The sequence below is a fragment of the Theropithecus gelada genome, chromosome 3 (genome assembly GCF_003255815.1).
Source record: "Theropithecus gelada isolate Dixy chromosome 3, Tgel_1.0, whole genome shotgun sequence".
Classification (NCBI taxonomy): Eukaryota; Metazoa; Chordata; class Mammalia; order Primates; family Cercopithecidae; genus Theropithecus; species Theropithecus gelada.
The window spans coordinates 172,633,375-172,660,742 of NC_037670.1; the positions used below are offsets into that span (position 1 = coordinate 172,633,375).

The window sequence follows — 27,368 nt, forward strand, 5'->3', positions numbered from 1 at the left end:
AACCACTGCACCTGGCCGGGATTATAGGCGTAAACCACTGCACCTGGCCGCATATGTTGTTTTTTAAGTGCCTTTAGCTCAAAATTGCCCCTATCCCAAGCCAGCATATCTGGAGATGGCACGTTCTGAAGCCCTTCAGGACCTTGCTGGAGAAGGTGTCTCTGCCTGGCAGAGAGCAGAGGCTCCTCCTGCTTGGCCAAGCTGGAGCTGGTCTGGATTGGCTGGGGGAGCAACAGGCTGGCTGCCCTCTGGAGTGCAGGTGAGGGAGCAGGCAATGGCAACGGCGGCGGGGGTGTGAGTGAGGGGCTACCAGGGCGGCTCAGACACACGTCCAGAGGTCTGTGGACAGGTTGCCACGGCTGAGACGCGAGGGTCACAGAGGGATCTCTTGCAGGCCTGTGACTCGGACAGGCTTCACCTCATGTCCTCACACCCTGGGCAGAGCCTCTGCTATTCCCCTCCTCGAGCCTGTGCTGGAAATTGCAGTAAGCCCCTTCCTCTTGCAGTGTCCCTCCAGAGCACCCTACTGAGAAAGCTTGACGTTGTGCTCACTTTAACAGCAAAAGGCTTTAAGGAATTCCATTGTTTATCATAGAGCTTATATTGAAGGGTGCATTGGGAGCCAGGAAGCAACAAGCGGATTGATAATTGACGCAAAGAGACCCGTATACCTTAGAGAACGACGGGGTGGCTCTAAGAGTCAGGAAGGGTTTATTTTAGGAATCAGGCTTATGGTGAGGAGGGTTCAAGGAAGCAGGTGTCTCATCAATTGGGTGCGCTCAGAAAACCACGGCTAATTCAGTTATTGGGCCCCTTAATGCATTTCATCTGGGAGGCAGGAAGAATGGAGAACGCTAACGCTGTTACTGAAGAAATTGCTGGGAGAAAGAGATGTTTTGGTTTGGGGTTGTACAAGGTCTTTTCTCCCCGCCCCCCCCTAAATTTCTTGTATTAGTTTCCCAGTGTTGCTGTAACAAATCGCCACAAACTTAAGGACTTAAAACAACATGCATTTACTATCTCACAGTTCCAGAGGCCAGAAGGGCAGTCAGCGCAAACAGCTGAAGTCAATCAGCTGGTGCCTTCTGCAGGCTCAGAGAGGAGCATCTGTTTCCTTGCCTTTTTCAGCTTCTAAGAGTCTCCTGCGTTCCTCGGCCCCTTCCTCACATCACTCCAACTTCTGCTTCCGTTGTCACATCTTCTCTCCACTGTGACCCTCTTGCCTCCCTCCTATAAAGACCCTTGTGGGACCTGACCATGTGGCACAAGAGCATTCTGCAATTTTGTCTGAATGTGGAGATATGGTGGGCGGAATAATGCCTCCAAAAGATAACGTCCTAATTCTCAGGACCTGAGAGCGCGTCACTTTCCCTGGCAAGAGGGGCTTTGCAGATGTGATTAATATAACAGGGGAATTCTGGATTCCCTGGGCGGGTCTCAGGTCCTGGAGAGCCCTGATCCGATGTGGCTGTTCTGAATTATGTTCGGCTGGGGGACAGCACCACCTGGTGGTAACACTCGGCAAAGCATCCGCCGTCAGTGGCAGAGCCGCTTTTCCTTTAGGGTCCTCTTCACTTTACCCACCTACCCCACCGTCCCACCCATCCCTTCCGGCCACACCCCGCCTTCTTAGGCACGAGGCAGGCAGGAGCAGGCGAGAGAGAAGACGTAAGGACGCCTCGCTCGTGGTAAGATCGGAGACTGATCGGAGAATGCTTTCCTGCATCCCTCCTTGATTAGATAATTTCCTCAGGCGCTGCAGCTTCATCTTTGTGAATGTTGAAGGCTTTCCGGATATCCTCGTCACTTCTCATATTTTCCTAACTGAGCAGGTAATTTGGATTAGAACTGTACATCATGACCCAGTTAGGTTCCTGTTCACTGTTTTGAAATTAATGACTTCATCAATGAGTTAAGGCTAGGAGTGTTCATTCTGTTTTTCAGAAAAGTCAAAACCAAGCGGGATCACACATACGCAAGATGACAGAATCAACAATCAAAAACCTCTAAGTAGGCTATTGTTGTGTTACAAAACAAAAGATATAAATGGCCGGGCGTGGTGGCTCACACCTGTAATCCCAACACTTTGGGAGTCCGAGGCGGGCGGAACACGAGGTCAGGAGTTTGAGATAATCCTGGCCAACATAGTGAAACCCCGTCTCTGCTAAAAATACAAAAACTAGCCGGGCGCGGTGGCGGGCGCCTGTAGTCCCAGCTACTCGGGAGGCTGAGGCAGGAGAATGGCGGGAACCCGGGAGGCGGAGCTTGCAGTGAGCTGAGATCGCGCCACTGCGCTCCAGCCTGGGCGACAGCGAGAATCTGTCTCAACAAAATAAAAAATAAAAAATAAAATAAAACGAAAGAACAGTTTATATAAATAAATGTAAAATTTAGCATTTTGGTTCAAGCCATCAACCACGCAGACATAGGAAGAGAATACACTTATAGAGATCAACCAGGAATTTTATTTTACTATAGCTCAGCAAAGATAATATACAATGGCTGCCAAAAAGCCAAGTCCGTCTGGTCTGGACCCGCAGAAACAATTCAGGGAAAGGAAGGTACCTCCACTGTGTGGGTCACACCACACCTGAGGACGGATTTCCCTTCGGTGCTCACGACTTTAAGAGCTGCATTAACAACTGTTAATGACAATTATCGAGATCCCACCATATATCCAGCACTGTACTGGGCCTGAGGACACAGAAATATAAAAACCCAAACATGGGAATTTAATATATCTTTTAAACTGTGTATCCATACAATGAAATACTAGTCATCCATGACAAATGATTTTTGTTGTATATTTATTGAGACAGAAGACATTCATAATAGATCAAGTTAAAAAATATACAAAACATAATATGTGTTAGTTGGGTTCCATCCTTTTTTTACTTAAAAAGTTGAAAGACTATACATTAAGAGTTAACATTGATTATCAGTTGGCAGTTTTTTTCTTCAAATCTGTATTATTTTTTCTATAATGAACATATATCACTTGCATCCATTTTTAAAGTTAAGAAAATAGAATTTTGTTGTATATTTATTGACACAGAAAGACATTCATAATATATCGTCAAGTTAAAAAATATACAAAACAATGTGTTACTTGGGTTCCATCCCCTTTTTATTTAAAAAGTTGAAAGAAAATACATTAGAAATTAACACTTATTATCAGCAGTCAGTTTTTTCCGCAAATCTGTATTTTTTGTAATGAACATGTATTATTTGTATCCATTTTTAAAGTTCTTTAAGAAAACAGAACTTTGTTACAAATTTAGTGTTTTTTTGTTTGTTTGTTTGTTTTGTTTTTGAGACGGAGTCTCGCTCTGTCTCCAGGCTGGAGTGCAGTGGTGCAATCTCGGCTCACTGGAACCTCCGCCTCCTGGGTTCAAGCCATTCTCATGCCACAGTCTCCTGGGTAGATGGAACTATAGGACAGCGCCACCACACCCAGCTAATTTTTGTATTTTTAGTAGAGACGGGGTTTCACCATATTGGCCAGGATGGTCTCAATCTCTTGACCTCATGATCTGCCCACCTCAGCCTCCCAAAGTGCTGGGATTACAGGCGTGAGCCACTGCCCAGACCACAAATTTAGTTTTTAAATTGTTAGAAGTATTAGGGGGAGATCACCACCCCCTAAGGCATTGCCAGGTAGACTATTAACAATGGCATTTTGCATTTAACCGCTTAAAAGAAAGTGAATAGAAGTGCGGTGGCAGTTACCCATGTGGGCCATCAGATGGCACCAAAGCAGCTAGCTAATATTTAAGAGCAGAAACTGAAGAGCTTTTGCTCCAAAGAAACAACTATATGAGATTTTAAATATTTCAGATTATCTGGACGGAATAAGTGTTTTTGTTTGTTTGCTTTGAGACAGGGTCTCACACTGTCACGTAGGCTGGAACACAGTGGCATGACCACAGCTCACTGCAGCCTTCACCTCCTGGCCTCAAGCTATATCCTCCCACCTCTGCCTCTCGAGTAGCTGGGACTACCGGTGCACACCACCACACCCGGCTACTTCTTTAAATTGTTGGTAGAGATGAGGGTCTCACTATATTGTCCAGGCTGATCTTGTACTCCTGGACTCGCGAGATCCACCCGCCTCAGTCTCCCAAAGTGCTGGGATTACAAGCATGAGCCACTACACCTGGTTTGTTTCGTTAATGATGCATTTGACGTTATAGAAAACTTTTCAAAATGATAGCCAAGCATGCAAATGTTTGCTTTAATAGTTTTTGGGGGTGGGGGTGACTTGGATTTTTGTGGCAATACTACTCATGCACAAAAACCTACTGTACCAGTTCTGTGGGCCAAAAAATCTAAAATATTCTTGAGATGTGATGACCCTTTGACTCTTAACCCTGACTGTGCAATGATCTCTAAGTTTCTAGGAAGCAGTTTCAAGATTCTGCTGCAGACAGTCAATAATGAATGATTATTCATTGTAGTAGCTGGTTCTCAATGTGGTGATGAGATTGGATCACTTGCCTGCCCTCTTTCTTCCCTGCCACTGTCTCCTTCCTCCCAAGAGCACGGCTAGCTTCCAGCGTCTTTGCTCATCTGAGGGACAGTTTTTTGCCTAATCAGGCTGAGTTTGAGCAAGGACTCAGGAGCGTATCTGCTTCTGAGTCTGTGCTGCTGCCTTCAACAAGTTACTGCTTGTTCTGTCTCCTTCCTCTACACAATTGACATGGTCCCCTTGGGAATGCCCATGTCGGAGAGCAATGCTGTGTTTTCTTGTAAGCCACAGCTCTCGTCACGCTGACCTTAGCACGTATTAATCTCACTTCAGGAAAAGGAATTCTTACAAAAGAAAGTTTTTCACAGGTGGGCACAAAAAAGGCCCAGAAGGCTCTAAGAGCTCACGGTTGGAGAAACACACCTAGACTATATGGGTGGTAAAAAGACAGCTGAAAATATGAGGCAGGAAAAGTCACTTGGGACACAAAGGACAAGGCCAACGATTCTGACACCACCATTGGCACTTTGTCCACGGGCAGCAGAATCAGAAATGTGCGTCGCTCCCATGGTCACTGTCTGTGCACTGTTCCCAACAGCTGCATTTCTCTCTCTCTGCTGCCAACTCACCCAACCACCCCTGCCTGTGGCAGGAGAAATCATTCTCATTGGGATAAGTGAGAAAACCATGACTGTTTACCCTACTTGACCCTCAGCATTTGACTGTGTGTGTGTGTGTGTGTGTGTGTGTGTGAGATCGTATCACAAAATAAAATGCTTCAGCAAAACTTCATTGCTGTAGTTGTGGCATATTCTATATCAGAGACACTGGAGATTGGGTCAAGCAGACTTTACTCCATTAAAATGAGCCTGGATCTTAATCCTGTAGGTAAATCATCCACAGAAAATGTACATCACCTGGAAAGCTGGTCATAAGGATCTTCACTTACCATGCTCGGATTTTTTCAAAGAACCCCAGCAAAGGAAGAGATGGGTTTCCCTTTTCTCGGGCTGGTGTTTTAGAGTCAGTGCTGATGAAATAAGATATCAGAAAACCAGGGTTCAAAGAGTGACGTCATCCCCACAGGGCAGATTTGGTTCCACACAGGGTAGTGACGTCCTTCTAAAAGTGTCTCTTGTTTTCTTCCTGTAGCTCGATCATTATCCGTCTGTGAGTTACCATCTGCCAAGTTCATCCGACACCCTCTTCAATTCTCCCAAGTCGCTCTTTCTGGGAAAAGTTATAGGTAAGAATGTGGTTCATTCGGTATAAATGTGTGTGAAGAATACATTTGTTTGGGTAACATGAATTTGGATTTTAAAACTATCAGGTAAATTTCTCTCACTGGGGCCAGTCATGAATATCTTCTCTGTACAGGAAAGTTACATGGTTGTTCTCGGTGTTGCACAAGAGAAGCGTCAGCAAATCATCTTTGGGGGAAATTGCTCATGTAACTCATTCTAAAGTTAATTCGCCTTTGAAATGCGTCATGATTAGGCTGGACATGGTGGGTCACGCCTGTAATCCCAGCACTTTGGGAGGGTAAGGCGGGTGGATCACTTGAGGTCAGGAGTTCGAGACCAGCCTGGCCAACATGGCAAAACCCTATCTCTACTGAAAATACAAAACTTAGCCGTGCGTGGTGGCGGGCACTTGTAATCCCAGCTACTTAGGAGGCTGAGGCAGGAGAATCGCTTGAACCGCGGAGGTGGAGGTTGTAGTGAGTCAAGATCACGCTACTGAACTCTAGCCTGGGCAACAGAGCGAGACTCCATCTCAAAAAAAAATAAAAAACTTCCCGGGCGCGGTGGCTCAAGCCTGTAATACCAGCACTTTGGAGGCCGAGATGGGCGGATCACGAGGTCGGGAGATCGAGACCATCCTGGCTAACACGGTGAAACCCCGTCTCTACTAAAAAAAGTACAAAAAACTAGCCAGGCGAGGTGGTGGGCGCCTGTAGTCCCAGCTACTCAGGAGGCTGAGGCAGGAGAATGGCGTGAACCCGGGAGGCGGAGCTTGCAGTGAGCTGAGATCCGGCCACTGCACTCCAGCCTGGGCGACAGAGCAAGACTCCGTCTCAAAAAAAAAAATAAAATAAAATAATAAATAACTTGTGATTGGTCATGGGGGCTTCTAAATCAACAATGGTAATGGAACCAGTGTTGTTTGGCGCGTGGCATAAACTACAACCCAAGCAAAGGCAAGTCTGCTCCAGGCTTCTGTATGTAGAATTTGGTTTATTACAAACCTCTCCCTACTAGCAATATGTAACTTAACGCTTCTTTTTTCAAAGCATATCAACATGATTCTATCTTCCTCTCGTAAGAAAGTGCCTTGATATTATATGCAGATGAGAAGGCCAATAAGGAACGTAACAGAACACCCTTCCCCCCGTGCGATTGTGAATGCCAGAGTCTCCTTGTCCTTCTCTTCACTAGAGGAGATTAGCACTGTGCAAAGCTAAAAGTGTACCATGAGCCACAGATACGTGAAGGTTACACCCTACATTTTTAAACTATCGATATGATTGGTGACGTATTTTTATATATTTAATGTGAAGTCAATGCATTTTGTTAATATGAGGCTGTGTACTGTGAACCGCATTGAAAACAGTAAGATGGTGGTGATGTACAGGTGGGAGGGAGGTCACTTGGCAGCCAGTGGGTAGAAGTGATCAGAATAGCATTAATGGTAAAAATGCTCACTTAAAAACATGGGGCAGGGGTCACAAAATGAGGAGTGAGCAGGAGACTGAACCTGTAATAAAAATAATAGACTGGGCGTGGTGGCTCACGCCTGTAATCCCAGCACTTTGGGAGGTGGAGGCGGGCGCATCACAAGGTCAGGAGATCGAGACCATCCTGGCTGACGTGGTGAAACCCCATCTCTACTAAAAATACAAAAAATTAGCCAGGCGTGGGGGCGGGCACCTGTAGTCCCAGCTACTTGGGAGGCTGAGGCAGGAAAATGGCTTGAACTCAGGAGGCAGAGGTTGCAATGAGCCGAGATCATGCCACTGCACCCCAGCCTGGGCAACAGAGCGAGACTCTGTCTCAATAATAATAATAATAATAATAATAATAATGATGATGATGATGATGATGTTGTGCACTTATATGAGATTTACTGTAGGCCAGGCTCCATTTTAAGCACTTTATAGATATTAGCCCATTCAATCTTCATCACAATTATATGAGGTAGTTGAGATTATGATCTCCACTTGTTAGATGAGAAAACAGAACCATGAAGAGATTAAATAACCTGGCCACCTGGCTAATCAGTGGCAGAATGAAAATTTGAACTCGGGCAATCAGATACCAAGGGAGCTCTTCCCTGTGCTGTGATCCCTGTTGCAGTTAATCTAGAATGCAAAGAGAAAGACAGAGAGGACTACTTGGGCAGGTGGTAAGTGCTGAGGTTGACCAGTTGAGGGATAAAGTCTATATCTTGTGCCAGAAAGTGGTCAAGAGCAAAAAGGATTCCTGGGTTTAGAATCAGAAACACGCCAGTCCGGTTGATGACAGAGGCTTCCAGAAGACGGGGAAAGCAGGCGTGTGCATGAAGCCCAAGACCACACACTCGGTAAACAAGACAGTGGGGAGTGGCGAGTGATAAATCAAAGGGTGGAAGTGGAAAACAAATGAAGGCTAAGATATATTGATCATTGGACCTTAGATATTGTACAATATGAAAGATAATTAAACAGCTTCTGCTTAATCCTTTGCATCCTGAAAACAGCACTCAGGCACAGTCAGCTTTGGATTACCTCACCCTGATGTCTTTATCCAAATTTTCTCCAGCATTTTCTATAGTTGCTGGGTTTTTACAGATCTTATCACCACTTTTATTGTCTGTGAACCAGAAGAGACTTTGTGACATTACATGTTACATGTGTAAACATAAGAAACTAATGTCACAACAATCGAATGAAATGAGATCCCTGATTATGAACCTCATTTTGTGGACGAGAAAACTGAAGCAGAAGAAGGTCAGTTTGACAAAAGTTAATCAACTAATATTGGCAAAGTAGAGTTTGGAAGTGAGGTCTCTCAGAAGAGAGTCCAGACTCTTAAGTACATCAGACAAACAAAATTCATGGTCCAGCTCCAGCAGAGGGATGTATTTGAAAGTTGAGTGATGCCATCAGTTAGCAACAAAAAGTGGCTGTTTAGCGGAGTAGGGCCTTGGTATTCATAAGTCATGCATCTGAGATTTTGGTGAGTACCTGCTTTCCACCAGAGGTACTCCCACGGTTCAGTCAAGAATGCTTTAAAATGTGAAGTGCTCCTTCAGAACCATATGATTCCATCAAAACAAACTCTGCGCTATGATACGGTGATGTTCCTAAAGATACTACACTGTGATATTCCTCAAGTAACATCAGCTATAAACATACCTGGAAAAAATAGACTTTTTATTACTTTGTGGAACCTACAAAGTCAAATTTTGATGGGAATGTTGGATGATTTCTAGGTTCTGTCACTATGAGTAATAGTCTCTGGTTCGTCTGTTTTTCAGGTCGTGTAACTAGATTCACATTTCAGCACAATTCCAATATACTGTATGAGGCATGGACCTTCAGGGTCATGAACAAATAACATCATAAAGACCACATTTTCTACAGCTAAGAATGTACCGTGACATCAATCTGTGCAAAGCTAAAAGTGTACCATGAGCCTCAGGTACATGAAGGTTACACCCTGAATCTTTTGTACACGCAAGGAAAATGTTGCTGCATACACAAACTAGGTAACTGCATGTGGCAGCGAGTTACAGAAAGTACACATAAACACCGGTAAGGAGGTCCACAATTCCAAGATGGAAATGGTGTCAGGCATGTGAGTAGTTAGGGCTCCAGTCATGGGTCCTTGGTCTCATCCCTACAAGCCATGACCTCCTTGCAGACCAAGATAGCATCTCCTAGTTCCACGTATACTAACAAGGAGCAAGTGCTCAGTAAATATTTGTTGAATTAATAAAGAGTAAAAGGGGAACAAAACAGAAAGAATATCGTTGTAGGCTGGGCGCAGTGACTCACGCCTGTAATCCCAGCACTTTGAGAGGCTGAGGCAGGCGGATCACGAGGTCAGGAGATCGAGACCATCCTGGCTAACATGGTGAAACCCCGTCTCTACTAAAAATACAAAAAAATTAACTGGGCGTGGTGGCGGGCACCTGTAGTCCCAGCTACTCAGGAGACTGAGGCAGGAGAATGGCATGAACCCGGAGGCAGAGCTTGCAGTGAGCCGAGACTGCACCACTGCACTCCAACCTAGGCAACAGAGCGAGATTCCGTCTCAAAAAAATGAAATGAAATGAAATATAAAAAAAGAATATCAGAATATCATCGTAGACACATACTGCAGGGTGAAAGGATATGGATGATCATCCTAACAGAATCGGTAAGATTAGCACAGAGGTGAGAGCTACAATCCTCACATGTCTCATAGGCTAAAAGTAGGCACCTGACAATCATGGAGTAGAAAGAATGTGGACTATAGAATCAGGCAGAGCTGGTTAGACTGAAATCCAGTTCTACCTCTGTTAGCATTGAAATCTTGACCATGTTGCTTTCTTAGTTGAACCTCTCAGAGCCTGGGTTCTCCCAGTGGCAAGACGGGGAACACAAATGCCTACTTGCAGGTTGTTAGCTCCCTGAGGGCAGAGATTGTTGGGCAAAGACTGTTTTTTTTGAAACTAATCTATTTGCAGCAGACTGATCAGTGGCTAGTATACAGAAAGGGCTCAAAAAATACTTGTGGAGTAATTGGACTACTCTTTTAATATTAAGCTGATAACGTCTTAAGACGTATACAACACAATGCCTAATACATAAACAATTACCATTTTTTATGCTGGCTACATGCCAGTTATTATGTTATATGCTGTAAGTACAGTACTGTGTGCGTTTCTCACACCACCACAGATCATTGTTACCCTCGTTGTATAGAAGAAGGAACTAAAGCTCAAAATGATTAAGTTTTTTTCTTAAAGTAGGGTTTCCCAACAGCAGAACTATTGATATTTTGGGTCAGAAAATTCTTTATTATGGGGCTGTCTTATGTATTTTAGAATGTTTAGCATCCTCCCTGACTAGATAGAATTAGTACCCCAAGTTGTGACTACCAAAAATGTCTCCCAACATTGCTAAATGTCCCCCAGGAGGAAAAAATTACCATGCAGTTGAAAACCACTGGCTTCAAGCCACTCAGCTGGTCAGTGATGACGCTGAGATTTGAAAAGCGTGATTTGTGACGCAAGACCTATGCTTTGCTTCCTGGTAACACCTGCATCTTCCTTGCTACTCTGAAACTAAAATTCTGTTAATAAAATTGAAGGAGTCACCGTGAAGACCCCAAAAAGACATGTATGTGCTTGAGAAACTAATCATCAGCCACCCCTTCAAGCCAATACTCCTTTGATATTTGATCATTTCATAGGGGCAGGACTGAGGAGGAAGATGCTTAAATGTCTCTTTGAAAACAACATATACTACAGCGAAAGACAACCCATTTGCATTCCCCAGCTGTGTAAAACTCCATCTATGCAGACATACAGTATTGAACTCGCAAATGATATGTACTCCGGCCAGGTTTTGAAATCCCCTGAAGTTTCATGCTCCAAAGTTGTTGCTTTACTTTTATAGGATCAGTTTCTGCTACTCAGAAACTGCTACTCTGAAACTGATTCTATAAAAGAAGGAGAAGATGGCTCTAAATACCTAAGATGACTTCACACTGAGCTCTTTGATGAGCACTGCTCAAAAAGGGACACATAAAAAGGATGAAAGAAAGGCTACCTAATCAAGGACAAGAGTGATCTTTATAAAGGGGATGGAGGATATATATTCAAGAAATAGTAGTGTGATCACTGCTAACCAACAGCAAACTTTTAGAATGGATTCTTACGTAATTCTGAATGCTTCTAGAAGGAATTCAGAATCATTAGCAATCAGCAAAGTTTCACAAAGGAGAAATCTCACAAGACCTAGTTATGTCCATCTTTTATCCCTCATATCCATCCAACTTTTAACGGCCGAGTGATGTCATAGACTTTATCTTTCAGCAACACATTTAAAAATCTCTCAAGAAATCTTCAAGGAAGAAAAATATAACTTGAAACTGAAAGTGGGGTGTTCTGTTTTCTCATGTCGTTTTCAACATCTCTTTTAATGCCTTGGAGAAAGACACAAACAGCATGTTTATTAAGTTTGCAAATGTCACGAAGCTGAGAGGGATGGTTTAATATGATGGATTATAAAAAGCATTTCAAAGCCATCTTGACAGGCTAGAAAGATGGGATAAAAATAATAAGATGAAATATAAATAAACTTAATTGCTGCACTTAGATCAAAAAATATATACAATCACTTAAGTAGAAGTTGGGAGACCCCTGGCATCATGAAAAAACTTACGAAATTGGTTTGATGGAAAGTCTGATACAAGCAATGTTCCATGGTGATGGATTCTTAAATGAACATGATTCTGAACCACACTAGTATGAGAATCATGTCCAGAGCAAGGATATTAGTCAACTGAGGAGAAAACCAGATAGACACAAGACCCGTAAAGGAAATGTCAGAAGACCTGGGAATGTCTGGTCAGAAAAATATATGATTTGAAAGACGGGAGAATCAGTTTTCCGTCTTTGGTAACTGCCACATGCAGGGTGGATTAGACTTAGTTGAGGCTTACTCAGCAAGACTGAGTAAGCAGAAGATATGAAGCAAAAGCAGAAGATATGGACCAAAAGCAGAAGATATGAAGAGGAAAATCTCAGCTCCATATAAGAAAGAATTTCCTAACAATTAGAGCTTTTCAAAAGTGAGTGGCCTCTACTTTGAGGTAATGAACTCTCTATTACTGGAATATTCAACAAAGGCTAAACAGAAATGTGCCCTCTACATTAAGGAGTTATCTGGATTGAGTAAAACCAGATTAGATATAGCCTAAATCACCTTTGAAACTTTAAGATCTGTGGTGGGACTAATTTTCTTAATTAAAAAGGCGGAAATGCAATATCATAGTAGAACAGGGTCTCCTGTTCCATTAGCAACTAGGAGGATAACATTTAGGGTTCCTTGATATAAAACACTGTCATGATGCATGACGATAGATATGAATTTAGAAGAATATCAATGTACAGTGATCACCACATCACTGTGAATTTTGTAATTATATAGACAACCTCTGTTTCCAAGATGGCAATATGCATTTTAATTTTATTTCTGAGCCCTCTTTAATTAATTGTTTTTCAAATTAACTATTTCTGCCATTTTTTAAATCAGTAATATAAAACCATAATGAAGTAGATATATTCTGTAATAAAAAGACAGTAGCTTCTCTGTGTAAACTTGAGAAGCTGTGCTTAGCAAGAAACTGAATGCTAATGCAGTGTCATTGTTGCTTTGCTGACCATTGCTGGTTGTCAGTGGCGATGTCTTGGGTGGTTAAAAATAAAGTGAACTTCTATCCATTTGAACTGACTAGAGTTTGTAAGTCATATTGGTCTCAGATCCTCACATTTCCCAAACTATCATTATCCAAAGCAACTCCAATAGAAGATGAGCCTCCTAGTAGCCACTATATTATTTCTATTATAATCTAAATTGTGAATATCATGATCCTCCATGACTTTTTATTGATTAAAAAATTCTTTTTCTAGGGCTTTCTAAAACTTTCTGGAACTTTGGCAAAGCCTCTTCACACAGAAGGAAATAACATACTTAGATCTTCATTTGTTGGTGAAATAGTATACTGTGATAAGCATGCTGCTCACAGACTATTTCTGGCCAGAGTTATGAATGGAAAAGATTTGTGTGATTTCCAGGCTAGAACATTTAAGCACTCATGCAAAACCCTCTAGAGTCCTTTTATCCCTTTGGCACGGTGACTGACAAGCCTAAGACAGTGATTTTTTCCATAAGCCTGGGTCCCTCTGTGACTACAGTGAACAGAAAATTCTTGACTTGTGATGAGCATATAGCAAGAGATAAAAAAAAAAAAAAAAAACTCTTTGCTTTGTTAAGCCAAGACTATAGGGTTGTTTGTTACTGTGCCAGAGCCTCACCTGTCCTGACTGATGCATAAGGACTGACTTAACGGCAGACTTTGCTCTCTCACCCTTGGGTTTGATCTCTGATATAGTTTGGATGTTTGTCCCCACCGAAATCTCATGTTGAAATGTAATCTCCAGTATTGGAGGTGGGGCCTGGTGGGAGGTGTTTGGATCATGGGGGTGGATCCCTCATGAATGGCTTGGGCCATCTCCTTGGTGATAAGTGAGCTCTCACTCTGAGTTCACACAAGACCTGGGTGTTTAGGTGTGTAGCACCTCCCCCACCCAACACTCTTTCTCTGGATCCTGCTTTTGCCATGTACCCTGCCTGCTCCACCTTCACCTTCCGCCATGATCATAAGCTTTCTGAGGCCTCCCCAGAAGCAGATGGCAACACTATGCCTCCTATAAAGCCTTCAGAACTGTGAACCAATTACACCTCTTTCCTTATAAATTACCCAGTCCCAGGTATTTCTTTATAGCAGTGCAAGAACAACCTAATACAATCTCTTACTCTACTATTTGCCAATTGTATGACTTTGTCAGGTTACTTAACTTTGTGTGTATTTGTTTTCTCATGTTTAAAATAGGAATAGTAATGGTCTGTATGTTACAGGATTCAGCAAAATAATACGTTTAGCAAGTAGCACAGTCTCTGCCACAAAGTATGTGTGTAATAAATACTAGTTTTTTTACTTCGCCGTAATCAGCAAATGTACACTCATCATATGTCAGATGCCAGGCATTGTATAAGTCCCTGGAACATCATTAGGGTCCAAGACAGGCACATTTTCTGCCTTTGGAAACTTTCTATATTCAAATCCGGTTCTCAGAGGTTTCTCTTGGGAGAACCCAAAACAAGATAGGTGATCGTACAATGTATCAATATGCACTGGGTCATATTTTTAGAGCTTAAGTTTCTGGAAAAGAAGGTAATGGAAAGGCAATTAGAAGTAAAAAGACAAGAGGGTGGGATACATGGAAAGAAGTATAGGATTCTTTGGGAGCAAGTAGGGAGGGCACTTGAGCTAGTCCAGGAGTGGGGGAAGGCATACTAGAGGAGGTAACACAGAAGCTGGGTCCCTAATGATGAGTTAGAATGATCTGGGTAAACCAATGGACTGAAGTAGAAACCATAAGGGCGGGGGAGGTCAGTTCTCCACTCTACACAGCAGTCCACCCAAAACTGTGTGGCTCAAAACACTAGTTCATTATTTCTGGCAATTCTGTGGATTGGCAGGGTGGTGGTTCTACTTCATGACTCCGGGCGAGGTGTGAGAATGACTGGATAGCCCAAAATAGCCTCACTCACGTGGCTGGCAGCAAGTGCTGGCTGCGCAGGAGCTCTCTGGGGCCGCAAGCCAGGGGCTCAGTTCTCCCGCAAGGGTTCCAGATCATGGCTGCTTGGGCTACCTCGCGGCATGGCGGCTGGGCTCCAGGAAGGAGCTTTCCAAACAGCAAACATAGAAAGTGGAGGTCTCTAAGAGCCACCTTTCTTGCCACATGCTATTGACCAAAATCTGGGTTCCAGCCCATGTTCCAAGAGAGAGGAAGCAGACCCTACCTCTTGGTGGCATCGTGGCCAGGTCACATTGCAAAGAAACGTGCCTTGGGAGTTACAGTTGTGACATCTTTGGAAACGCAATGTGCTATGAGGGAAATTTGAGGAACCACAGCAAGTTGCACTCAGAATAGTGGAAAGTAGGATGTGAAGGTGCATGTGATAAAAATGCCGCAGCGTAAGCAGGATTCAAATCAAAGGGGGCTTTACCAGCAGGGCCACATGTCCTGCTTTGCCCGGAACAGACCCAAGCTACTCCTGCCAGGACAAGTGTACATTACTTGCAGTGCCCACTTTTACTCTAAAAATAGGACTGTGCAGGTTGATAAATTGTACGATCACGATCTTGTTGTGTTCTCCCAAGAAAAACCCTGGAGAATTCGATTTGAATATAAGAAGTTTACCTGGGAGACAATCCCATAAAACAAGCAGGAAAGTAGAGACATGAAACAGGGAAAGGGGTGGAGCATTGTCAAGCCACTCACCACTGTGGACACCTGGAATGTAATCCCACCAGGTCACTCTGGAAGGCAGTGCGAGATGTGCCTCCGAGTGTCCCAACCGAGGCAGGAGGAAGCCAGGGTATCTTGCCACCTCCTCCCATCCTGCAGAGATGAGGGCTGCTTCCTGCGGTACTAACTCCCCAGCACTTCGGGCTTGTCCCGTGTTTACACCCAACACACTGCTGAGGCCAGAGGAAAGTGCAGATGGCAGGGGATCGCAGTCGGTGGTTCCTGGAGCAGGACTGAGGTGAATGCCGAGCACTGACAGCATCTGCCATATTACGGATTTATTTATAAGCCATGTTAAGGTTTTAATGTTATCTTAGGGGTGAAAGGAAGTCAAGGAAGGATGTTTTTTAATCCGGAGAATAATGTGATCAGATTGACACTTTAGCCAGATAGCACCATCTGCAGAGTGCAAAATGCATAACAGGAAGTGAGAAACTGCAGGGAGACCAAATTGGAGGTTGCCATGGTTATCACAAAATTGCACATCGTAATGCACAACACAGCTCAGTTATGCAGAGAAAATGCAATGTCTTTATCTGTGTCTGATGATCTCGTATTCCTTCTGGGTGGCAAAGGCAAATAAGCTAAACGTCCAGGCCTGTTTAAAGCTGATTCTGACTTAATCATTTCAACATTCCTTCCTGGTTGTGCTCTGTCCCTCATGAATAAAAATGTTCAGTCTCTCAAAGAGCCTTTCCCGTCCTCTGCTTCTTTCTAGAAGGTGCTGACCAGGGGTACAGAGTATAGAAGGGGACAGGCAGCAACATGTGTAGCTTTAGCATTCTAATGATAGCATGGGCAGGGAGAGACCTGGATGCATGCTGGTCCTTGAGTTTGCACAGCCAGGCATCTGCTGGCCTCCGGCCCAGTGTCCTGTGTCCCTGAGTGCTCTTCTGGCCTTGGAGCTTAAATCTGTGGTTGATGAACTTTGAGTCCCTTTCTTTGACTCAGGCAGTGTTCCCAGGGAACACCTGCCATCACTCCCTTTGCTTCTTTGCTGTGCCCTCAGCTCCCACTTGAGAGACCCCTAAGCCTAAGTCTCTGTGGCGTCCTCCGTCTCCCCATGGCAGGTTGTCGTCAGCTATCAAGAAGTCAGGGCTTTCATCTCAGGCTTCATGCTGCACGAGAATGAGATGAAGTAGGTGAGGACCAGTGACCCTGTCTGCTTACTCTTCTTCCCTCTCTGCGTGAGGCTGGGCTGTCCCATGTTAGGACAGGACCTCCCCACCCTCTACGCAGCAACCTTTTCCCAGAGCCCCAGACTGGGAAGCAAGGCAAGAGCCCTAAAGCCTCAGTCCCATCCGTCATTCTTTAGAAATCCACTTCTGCTCTCTGGGCCAAAGCTCAGCTCTCATCTCTCCTGCTGTGTCTCCTCCTTTTCTCATAGTCTTCTAGGGCATTAAGAAAGAAAAAAAAAAAAGTTTTGCTTTTACTTCCTACAAAAAAAAAGTGCCATCTAACAAATAGCTCCAAAACTCAATTGCTCAAAACAACAATTCTATTTTTATCACTGATCTGCAGGTCAGCTAAGGGCCAATCATTCTGTTGTACACTTCTCATCTTTCTCCTGGGACCAGGGAGTTAGCATGGGCATGTTTTTCTCTGGCAGAGACACGAGAGAACAAGCCACTCACACAAGCACTTTCCAGGCCTTTGGTCTTGCCACATCCACTAACATCTGATTATCTAAAGTAAGTCATGTGGCCAAATCCAGAGTCAAGGAGAAGAGAAACTCCCTTTCCCTTCAGTGAAGAAAACAGCAAAGTCAGATGGCAAAAGCCACCAGTACAAGGAAGGGTAAAGAATTAGGGGCCGCCAATGCCATCTTCCATACTTAGGAGGTGGATGCAGGAGAACTCTCTGACCTCCTTGGTGTACTAAAAAGCCTGAGTAAAGGAATTTGGAGAAATCATTTATTCACTCAAAAGTATGTTCAGTGCTCACAGATACCAGGTGCTAGGCACAGAACAATGGGTAAAACAGAAATCTCTTATCTTTATGAACCATGTACTCTCATGGGCATAGAATGAGAAAAGGGTTGTGTAATATAAATGTTAGCAATAAGCGCTATGAAGAAAAGTAAAAGAGGCTTAGCCGGAAAGCATGTTACAATGGCCAGGAAAGTCCTCTTTGAGGAGGCAATATTTAAGCAGTGGCCTTAGCAAAGTGAGAAAGCCAGCTGTGTGGACATCTGCTGGAAAAGCATTCCAGGAAGAGAGAATGGCAATCCAAAGGCTGTGAGGTAGGGACACGCCTGGCTTGTTCAAGGACAGCAAGAAAACCAACATGGCTGGAATACAGCCATCAAGGGACAGAGTGGCAGGAGACAGATGAAGTCAGAGGGTTAGCCAGGAGCTGGTTGCACAGATGGAGACCATCATGGAGAGTCTGCACTTTATTCTAAGTGAGATGAGAAACAGTAGAAGGTTTTGAGCACATAAGTAATGCAATTCAATTTACATATTAGAAAGATCATTCCAGCTGTGGGATGCTGTATTAACTACAGAAGGGATGGGCCAATAGAGGGACAGGATGGACACTAAGAGACTAGTTCAACTACAGTTGTGGAGTCCTTGTGAGAGTTAGAGGCACATGCATCAATGCAATAGCAGTGATGGTGATGGAGAAATCTTTGGACTAGGAACACATTGAAGTCAGAGCCCATAATATTTGGTGATCAACCGGATGTGGTGGGTGAGAGAAAGAGATGTCAAAGAGTGTTTCCCAAGGTATCGACCTGAATAGCTGACCCAGTGGTGGGGTGCCTACTACAGTGAGGAACCCTGCGAGAGAAGTAGTTTAGGAACTGTGGAATAAAAATTGAGACTTCCATTCTAGACACATTCAAGGCTATTCCATGGATGCAAAGCACTGAGGTGCATGTCAGAAACTGAACACCACCTGTAACAACACAGCCTTCTCCTGTCTTTATCTCCCATCTCCTCCTCGGGCAGATAGATGTCTTGGCTTGACTAGGATGTTGATAGTTACTGGGAAAGGCAAAAAAGAAAAAAAGCCTATTGATAAACGTCAGAATATGTCTCCATTATAAAGTCATTCAGGTGCTCCACATGAACTCAATGATAAAGAACAAATTATTGATACACAAAACAGCTTGAATGAATCTCTAGAGAATTGTGCCAGTGGGAAAAAACGTCAATCCCAAAAGGTTACATACCTGGTGATCCCATTTATGCAACATTTTTGAAATGACAAAATTTTAGAATTAAGGACAAATTAGTGGGTGCCAAGGGTTACTGACTAGGACAGGAGGGAAGGGGAAGGAAGAGAGGTGTGGCTAGAAAAGGAAAACAAGGGGGCCGGGCATGGTGGCTCACTCCTGTAATCTCAGCACTTTGGGAGGCCGAGGCAGGCAGATCACTTGAGGTCAGGAGTTCAAGACCAGCCTGGTCAACATGGTGAAATCTGTCTCTACTAAAAATACAAAAATTAGCTGGGCATGGTGGCCCATGCCTGTAGTCCCAGCTACCCAGGAGGCTAAGGCAGGAGAATTGCTTGAGCCCGGGAGGCAGAGAGGTTGCAGAGTGACCCAAGATCATGCCATTGCACTGCATCCTGGGTGACAGAGCTAGACTCCATCTCAAAATTTAAAAAAAAAAAAAAAAAGGGGGGGGGGGGAAATGAGAGATTCTTCTGCTGTGGGAATTATTCATTATCCTGACTATGGTGGTGGATGCACAGACCTACACAGATGATAAAATTGTGCAGAATCACATTTGCACACATACAAGAGTACAAAATCTGAAAAAGATCATTGGATCGTATCAGTGTGAATATCCTGATGGTGACACTGTACTCCAGATTTGCAAAATATCTCCAATGGAGAAACTGGGCAAAATACACAGGGGGTCTCTCTGTACAATTTCTTACAACTACATGTGATTCTACAATGGACTCAGTTAAAATTTCTATTAGAAAAAGCAATAAAAAGCCAGGTGCGGTGGCTCATGCTTGTAATCCCAGCACTTTGGGAGACTGAGGCAGGTGGATCACCTCAAGTCAGCAGTTTGAGACCTGCCTAGTCAAGATGGCAAAACCCTGTCTCTACTAAAAATACAAAAATTGGCCAGGCAATGGCTGTAATCTCAGCTACTTGGGAGGCTGAGGCAGGAGAATTGCTTGAACCTAGGAGATGGAGGTTGCTGTGAGCCGAAATCACACCGCTGGACTCCAGCCTGGGCAAGAGAGGGAGACTCCATCTCAAAAAAAAAAAAAAAAGAAAGAAAGAAAGAAAAAGAAAAGGAAAAGCAATAAAAGTAAAAAAGACCAAGTCCACATTCCTCTATGGAGCCATTTATTCATGGGATATTTAGTCAGTGTCTCCTAGGGGCTAGTGCCCTCCACTCTGGGGCAGCGTGATGGACAGAAGAGGGGCCTGCAGTGATTAAGCCACCAGCTCTACCCATTCCCTCTTCACTTTCTTGCGCTAGCTGGTAGATATGAGGAAATATGTGGGAATTATTATTTATTTACAGCTTAGAGTTTTATTGTTCTTTTAGAGTCATTATTGAAGAGAATGATTAATATAATACGTTTCTTTAAAAAGGAGCTAGGGAAAATGGGGTAGATTAAACTGCCTGCAACTTCTCTCAAGGAGAGTCCCCGATGGCAGCTATCACCTTGTGATTTATCTCTACCTCCTAAGAGTAGAATGCAGCAAAATTGATCAATGAACAAATGGCGAATAGTTAATTGAAATTTCTGGTCAGTTGCCTTTGCGTTTTACTGTAAGGACAGAAGCAGCAGGAAAGCACTGATGAGAAAACTTATTTAAGTGATAGGTGAGAAATAATATTTCAACTGAAGAGAAGAAATTATATCCCGTTTTTCATATCCTAAAGAACATATAGCATAGTCTTAATGTCCAAAATATTCTCAAGGCTGAAGGAAATCTATTTTAAAGGAATTCACCCAGGGAGTTCTAATTCAAGGTTGGCTTCTCATTCTTTTTTAATTGCATTAACTTTCATTCTTAGAAATTTATTGGGCTTTATTATTATTATGCCTTACAGAATCATAGGAAGCTATAGAGAAATAATTTATTGAAACTTTGTCACATTACAGCTGAGGAAAACGAGGCCCAGAAAGGTGAAATGAAGCCAAGGTCACATAGCTGGTACTTCAACAATGTTTTTTTTTTTTTTTTTTTTGAGGCAGAGTCTCACTCTGTCACCAGGATGGAGTGTAATGGCGTGATCTCAGCTCACTGCAACCCCCACCTCCTGGGTTCAAGCAATTCTCCTGCCTCAGCCTCCTGAGTAGCTGGAGCTACAGGTGCACACCACCACACCCAGCTTATTTTTGTATTTTTAGTAGAGACGGGGTTTCACCACGTGGGCCATGGTCTGTCTGCCTCGGCCTCCCAAAGTGCTGGGATTATGACGTTTTCAATACAATATACTGTCAATATCAGGATATCTTTGCTTGTCACCCAAATGTGTCTTTAACGAGGAAAATTTATAATTATTAATTAATAATACATCATAACCTGGAAACATACTCTCAATATCTAGACAAACAGCTGCAAAGGCAAATATTTTCATAAGTGTAGGCTGGAAGAGGATATTTTGAACATCAAGGGTTAGGCTCAGTACAGGCTCTGTGTCAGAACACCTGCAATTCTGGCCGCCCCATCTGCTCAAGGAGCTTGAACAGGTTTCTTAAAATCTCAGCTTCAGTTTTCTTAACCATGAAATGAGAATGATAGTAGTGCCAATATCATAAGCTTTGTTATGAAGATGAAAGATGCTATCATAAATATAAAGGGCTTATCACAAAGCCTGGCACACAGTGAGTGTCCAGTATGTCTTGGGCAGTATCATTACATCTAATCTTTGACTTTTGGTTTATACAAATAAAGAATGGTTGACTCCAATCCTGGGTCACTCATAAAAAGAACACTAAAACAATGAAAAACTGAAAAACCTTTTCATTGAAAACCAATTGGTATCATCATCTTTCCACGGTTTTCCAAAATTAAATTATTTTTAATTAACAAAAGCAACCCCCACCAAAAAAAAAATCATTTATTGTTAAAATGTGGTGAGAGATCAGAAGTTCTGTTTTAATAACATATTTAGTATTTGGTTAAAGAAGATTGTCAAAAGCACTTCTGTCCCAAATCTTCAGCTCACCTGTCTTTGACACACAACATACTTTTGCATACCCAATTGTTTTGAAATAAACATTTGAAAGTCAAAATTCTGGGCTGGGCTCAGTGGCTTACACCTGTAATCCCAGCACTTTGGGAGGCCAAGGCAGGTAGATCACCTGAGGTTAGGAGTTCGAGACCAGCCTGGCCAACATGGCGAAAGCCCATCTCTACTAAAAAAAAAAAAAAATACAAAAAATTAGCCAGGTATGGTGGCAGGCACCTGTAAGCTCAGCTACTTGGGAGGCTGAGGCAGGAGAATCGCTTTAACCCAAGAGGCAGAGGTTGCAATGAGCCACTGAGATCATGCCACTGCACTCCAGCCTGGGCAACAAAAGCAAAACTCTGTCTAAAAAAAAAAAGAAGGTCAAAATTCTTCTTATTATGACATTCCAAAATATTCCAGAAGGCATGGAAAATTTTTGAATTTCTTATGTACATACAGTTGATCATTATTATTATACATTTCATATTTACAAATTCACCTACTCACTAAAAGTTATCTAGAACCTCAAAAGTATTCATGCTGATTTTGTGGTTATTTGCAGACATATGCTATGCAGCAAAAAAATTGTCATCAATGTGTACATTCTCATTTGAAGTCAAACAACGTGATGCCCTTGCCTTCTAGTTTCAGCTCTTATACCATAAACAAGTATCATTTTTGCAGTCTATTCAGTGACATTTTTTTGCAGTCTTGTGTTTTTATTGGTGATTTCACTGTATAAAACGGCCCCTAAGTGGAGTGCTGAAATGCTGTCTATTGCTCCTAAGCATAAGATGCCATGATGTGTCCTGTGGAGAAAATATATATGTTAGATGAGCTGTGTTTAGGCATGACTGATTGTGCTGGCAGCCATTAGTTCAATGTTAGTAAATCAACAACATATATTTCAAAACTGAATATTAAATAAGATACACACATAAAGCAAGGTAATGTATTGGTTGGTTAATAAAACGTTATGACCAGAGGCTTGCAGGAACCTAACCCTGTATTCACTTTAGGAACAATGTTGTAGTATTCAGTAGTTGAGTGTTAGCAGCAACTGTGTGAAACATAACTACTGCAAATAGTGACAATTGACTGAATTATTTTTAACCTGCATCATGTGAATGTGATGATACATTATGTTTGTATATTATTTTGCAGTTTAAACAGCAGTTCCACAGCTGTTATCACACATGATGTTCATGGAGTGTTACAGTTTGGCTGTGTCCCCACCCAAATCTCATCTTGAATGTAGCTCCCATAATTCCCACTTGTGGGAGGGACCCGATGGGAGATAATTGAATCATGGGAGTGGTTTCCCCTATACTGTTCTTGTGGATGTGAATAAGTCCATGAGATCTGATGGTTTTAGAAGGAGTTTCCCTTTCAGTTGGCTCTCATTCTCTCTTGCCTGCTGCCATGTAAGATGTGCCTTTCACCCTCTGCCATGATTGTGAGGCATCCCCAGCCATGTGGAACTGTGAGTCCATTAAACCTCTTTTTCTCTGAAAATTACCCAGTCTCAGGTACATCTTTATCAGCAAAGTGAAAACAGACTAATAAAAGGAGAGTGGTTACTGTTCAGCACACTAGAGTAACAAGTCCAACTAAAGCTACCCAGGTAGAGCCTGGTGTTCTCCTTCTGGTTTGTGAAATCTCGTGGTGCTTCCTATAGCATAAAGACTGGCTGCCACTCAACACCACTGCATCTTAGGGTCCAAGGAAGGGGAACATAATATGTTTTGAAGAAAAAAGTCTGGGCTACAAAGGCCCTTTATGTAATCTTGCTAATGACCTGGAATTTAAACTTTGGAGAGCTTGAAGGTTAACAAATTGTAGTAAAAAGAAATCAAGTCACTCCTTGTTTGAATACTCTGAAGAACAAAACAGAAAAACACAATGAAAGGGTAACAGAAGAAGCAGATTTGGCCCAATACGTTTGTGCTTTGAATGTTCCTCCAGTACGAACATGGCCACATTTGGGAAGACTGGCCTCCCCACAGACTTCTCTATAGGGCTTTGAAGGAAGAATAGAGCAGCCATAGAAAAATAAATGTGGGCATGAAGGAATTATTCATCTCTTAAAAATCTATAGAGTGTGAATAATCCTGCTATAAAAAGCGTTAAATGTTTACAACAGATATTTCATGGGACTGCTATGTTTTTTGGCAGCAAGCGTGGCTAGATTTTGAATGTGACAGCTCTGTGCTCTCGTGATAAGATAGACTCTGTGGTCTAAGTAAGAATTATTTTCCTGCTTTTAAATGTAGCTGTTCAAAAACAATAAAGTGTATTTACCTAAGGAAGATAATCTTCTAAAAGAAATGTTTAATAATTTTTAATTCACAATTTACTACTTCTCCAAGGTAAATTCATTTTCCAACTGTTACTCTATCTTTATTGACTGGGAGGAATTAGCATTCAAAGTACAAACTTGGAGGTTAAAGCAAAGCCATATACAGAAGTGAGCCTTATTCCATTGTCCTGTATCATGGGTGCCAGATTTGTTTAACAGACTGTCTTTCAGTCTCACCTACAGCAACTAGACAGGTGATCTGGAGGACAATGTACACTGAATGCCTTCCAAGTGTGAAGCACCTTCCTGGTACTACATTGTCACTAATTCTAACCTTGTAAGTAAGTGCCCACTGAAATCTCCACTTGACATATGAGGAAAGAGGCTCTGAAGTTTTAAAGTGACATGTGCCAAGTCATATAGCTAGTAAGTGGTAGAACAAGGATTCCAGGGTGGGTCTTTCTGTGCTTGGTTTATGTATTGTCTGTGTTTGTTTTATGAAAGAGAAAAGACCCTGAGAGATAGGCACAGTACAGGCGACCCTTGAACAACATGAGAGTTAGGGGTGCTGACCCCCTATGCAGTCAAAATTTTGCATATAACTTTTGGCTTTTCAGAAACGTACTACCAATAGCTTACTGTTGACCAGAAGCCTTACTGATAATATAAACAGTTGATAAAGACATATTTTATATATATATATATTATATACTGTATTCTTTAAATAAAGTAAGCTAGAGAAAAGAAAACATTATTAGGAAAATCACAGGAAAGAGAAAAAACATTTATTATTCCTTAAATGGAAGTGGAACATTATAAAGGTCTTCATCCTCATCTTCTTCACATTGAGTAGGCTGAGGAGGAGCAGGAGGAGGAAGAGAGGTTGGTCTTACTATCTCAGGGTGGGCAGAGGCAGGATAAAATCCATATATAAGTAGATTCATGCAGTTTAAAACCGTATTGTTCAAGGGTCAACTGTATATTTGTTTGATACTTCAGAAAGGGGACCAAGTCAATTCCTGATAAGGTTCTCTCCTCTTTCCTTTTCCTCCATCTCTCTGTGTCGATCCTAGTGCTCTCATCAGCTTTTAAGCAGTAGAGGTCTCTAAGCTGTCTAAAACCCTAGCATGGTAGCAGCCTGGGCTCCCTATACACAGAAAAGGACCTGGCTTCAAAATCCTAGTTAATATGGGAAGTGCATTAGGAAGTAGAAAGGAAAGAAAAGTCAAAAGAATAAGGAAAGGATTAATACAAATCATAAATTAATTTTGTGGGCCTAATTACTATTTTTTAAAACACTGTAAGTTTTAGTAGATTTTCTTACTCTTAGTTATATAAGTCAAACACTAAAACATGTTAAAAAACATCTTTTTATTATTTCTTAACTATTAAGGTTATTTAATCAAAATTAATTAATATCAAATTAATGGTAATACAAATGAAGTCACATTATTAATTTAAAACGAAGTGACTTAGCCTTACAAATAATACACTATCGTGTGGATTCATAGTTTGAAGGTTTAACTTTGCAGCCTTTTAAATTGACTTAATATTTTAGAGCATTTTTAGTTTTACCAAAAAATGGAGCAAAAAGTACAGAGAGTTTCCATATCCTTCCTCACCCCTCCCCACATATATACATATTTTCTCTTTTTATTAACATCTTTCTGTATCATATTTTTGGTGTTACATACTTACCACACATAGTACATATGTTGTAATCTCTTGTGCCGTCCGTTCTCTGGGTTTGGACAAAGGTGTAATGACAGGGATCCACTGTTACAGTATCATAGAGAGTAGTTCCCCTGCCCTAAAAATCCTCTGTGCTCCACCTATTCATCCCTCCCTTCCCTCTGCTCCTTGCCCAGTGGCCAGCCAACTGCTGATCCTTTTCCTGCCTCTATAGCTTTGCCTTTTCCAGAATGTCATATAGTTGGAATCATACAATATGTGCCCTTTTCAGATTAGCTTCTTTCACTTTGTAAAATACATCTAAGTTTCCTTCATGTCATGGCTTGATAGATCATTTCTTTTGATTGATAAATAATATTTCACCCTTATTTTTATAAGGAAAAAATCAAATCAAGAAACTAAAGTTTTGGCCAGGCACGGTGGCTCAAGCCTGTAATCCCAGCACTTTGGGAGGCCAAGACGGGTGGATCACAAGGTCAGGAGATCGAGACCATCCTGGCTAACATGGTGAAACCCCGTCTCTACTAAAAAATACAAAAAACTAGCCGGGCGAGGTGGCAGGCACCTGTAGTCCCAGCTACTCGGGAGGCTGAGGCAGGAGAATGGCGTAAACCCGGGAGGCGGAGCTTGCAGTGAGCTGAGATCCAGCCACTGCACTCCAGCCTGGGCGACAGAGCGAGACTCCGTCTCAAAAAAAAAAAAAAAAAAATCATGGTACATATCAGTTTTCACCTTCACTTTTAGAAATTACAGCGCAACCCTCTATCACGTGGTAGAGAGAGTCAGCCATATGGAAAACCAAGCTGATTGTTCTATTCCTGTGCAAATTCTAACCCTAAAATATTTCCTTATAATGCTTTAAGAAAGAAAATAACTCTGCAAAACATTTTTTATCATTTTGAAAGCTCCCTTTGTCTTGATTCTCATTGTGAAGCTCCGGGATAGGAAAATTTCCAGGGATGAGAATTTATCTTCACTTTCTCTATGCTATCATTTCAGAATGAATAGTGATCAGGTTTTAAATAATGCATTCCACAGGTGTGAGCCACCGCCCTGTCACTTTCTATCTTCATGTGGCTGGTGCCTACAACACTAAATTTCTGCTGCAGATTCATTAAGGTAGTTGTTCATTCCCCGTCGTAATTAGACCTCCCATTTCAGCCTTTTATGTCAAACCCATCACTCACCCTGGCACTCAGGCTCACCTCTTTGCAAAGCCCTTCCCTGGTGCTATCCTGGCTCTAAACCCAGGTGATAAATGTGACAGCATGGGGGACTTTCCTGTCCCTGAGGACCATCAATCGTTAAGTAGAGAGAGCTTTTTCCAGCAGCCTCCTAAGGTTTATACTCATGAGAATATTATTTTTGTGGCTGCATGAAGGAGAATTATTACTTGAAATGAGTTTTGTGAAAGGATGGTTTTGGTGTTGCTTTGGCATCATTTTAAGCTTCTTTTCATAAAATTGACCAGCACAAGTCAGAATTTATACTTCTATGAATGTAGATTTTCACCATCTGATGGTGCTGAGTCCCACAGAGAAGAGGATTTGAGACTTTCCAGTATTCAGAGATCTCTACGATGTGCAAGAATCTAGATATTAAGAGGCCATACTGACTTCAA

General features: G+C 42.4%; 1 protein-coding gene across 2 annotated transcripts in view; it reads left to right on the plus strand.

Moving 5' to 3' along the window:
* The window catches only part of CNTNAP2 (contactin associated protein like 2), a 2,276,620-nt gene that overhangs the window by 2,121,699 nt on the left and 127,553 nt on the right, over positions 1 to 27,368 (plus strand). For both annotated transcript variants that reach the window (XM_025380223.1, XM_025380224.1), the window contains one exon: positions 5,621 to 5,714. In XM_025380223.1, the coding sequence (XP_025236008.1) occupies positions 5,621 to 5,714 (94 nt within the window). The remainder of the gene's footprint in view (positions 1 to 5,620; positions 5,715 to 27,368) is intronic.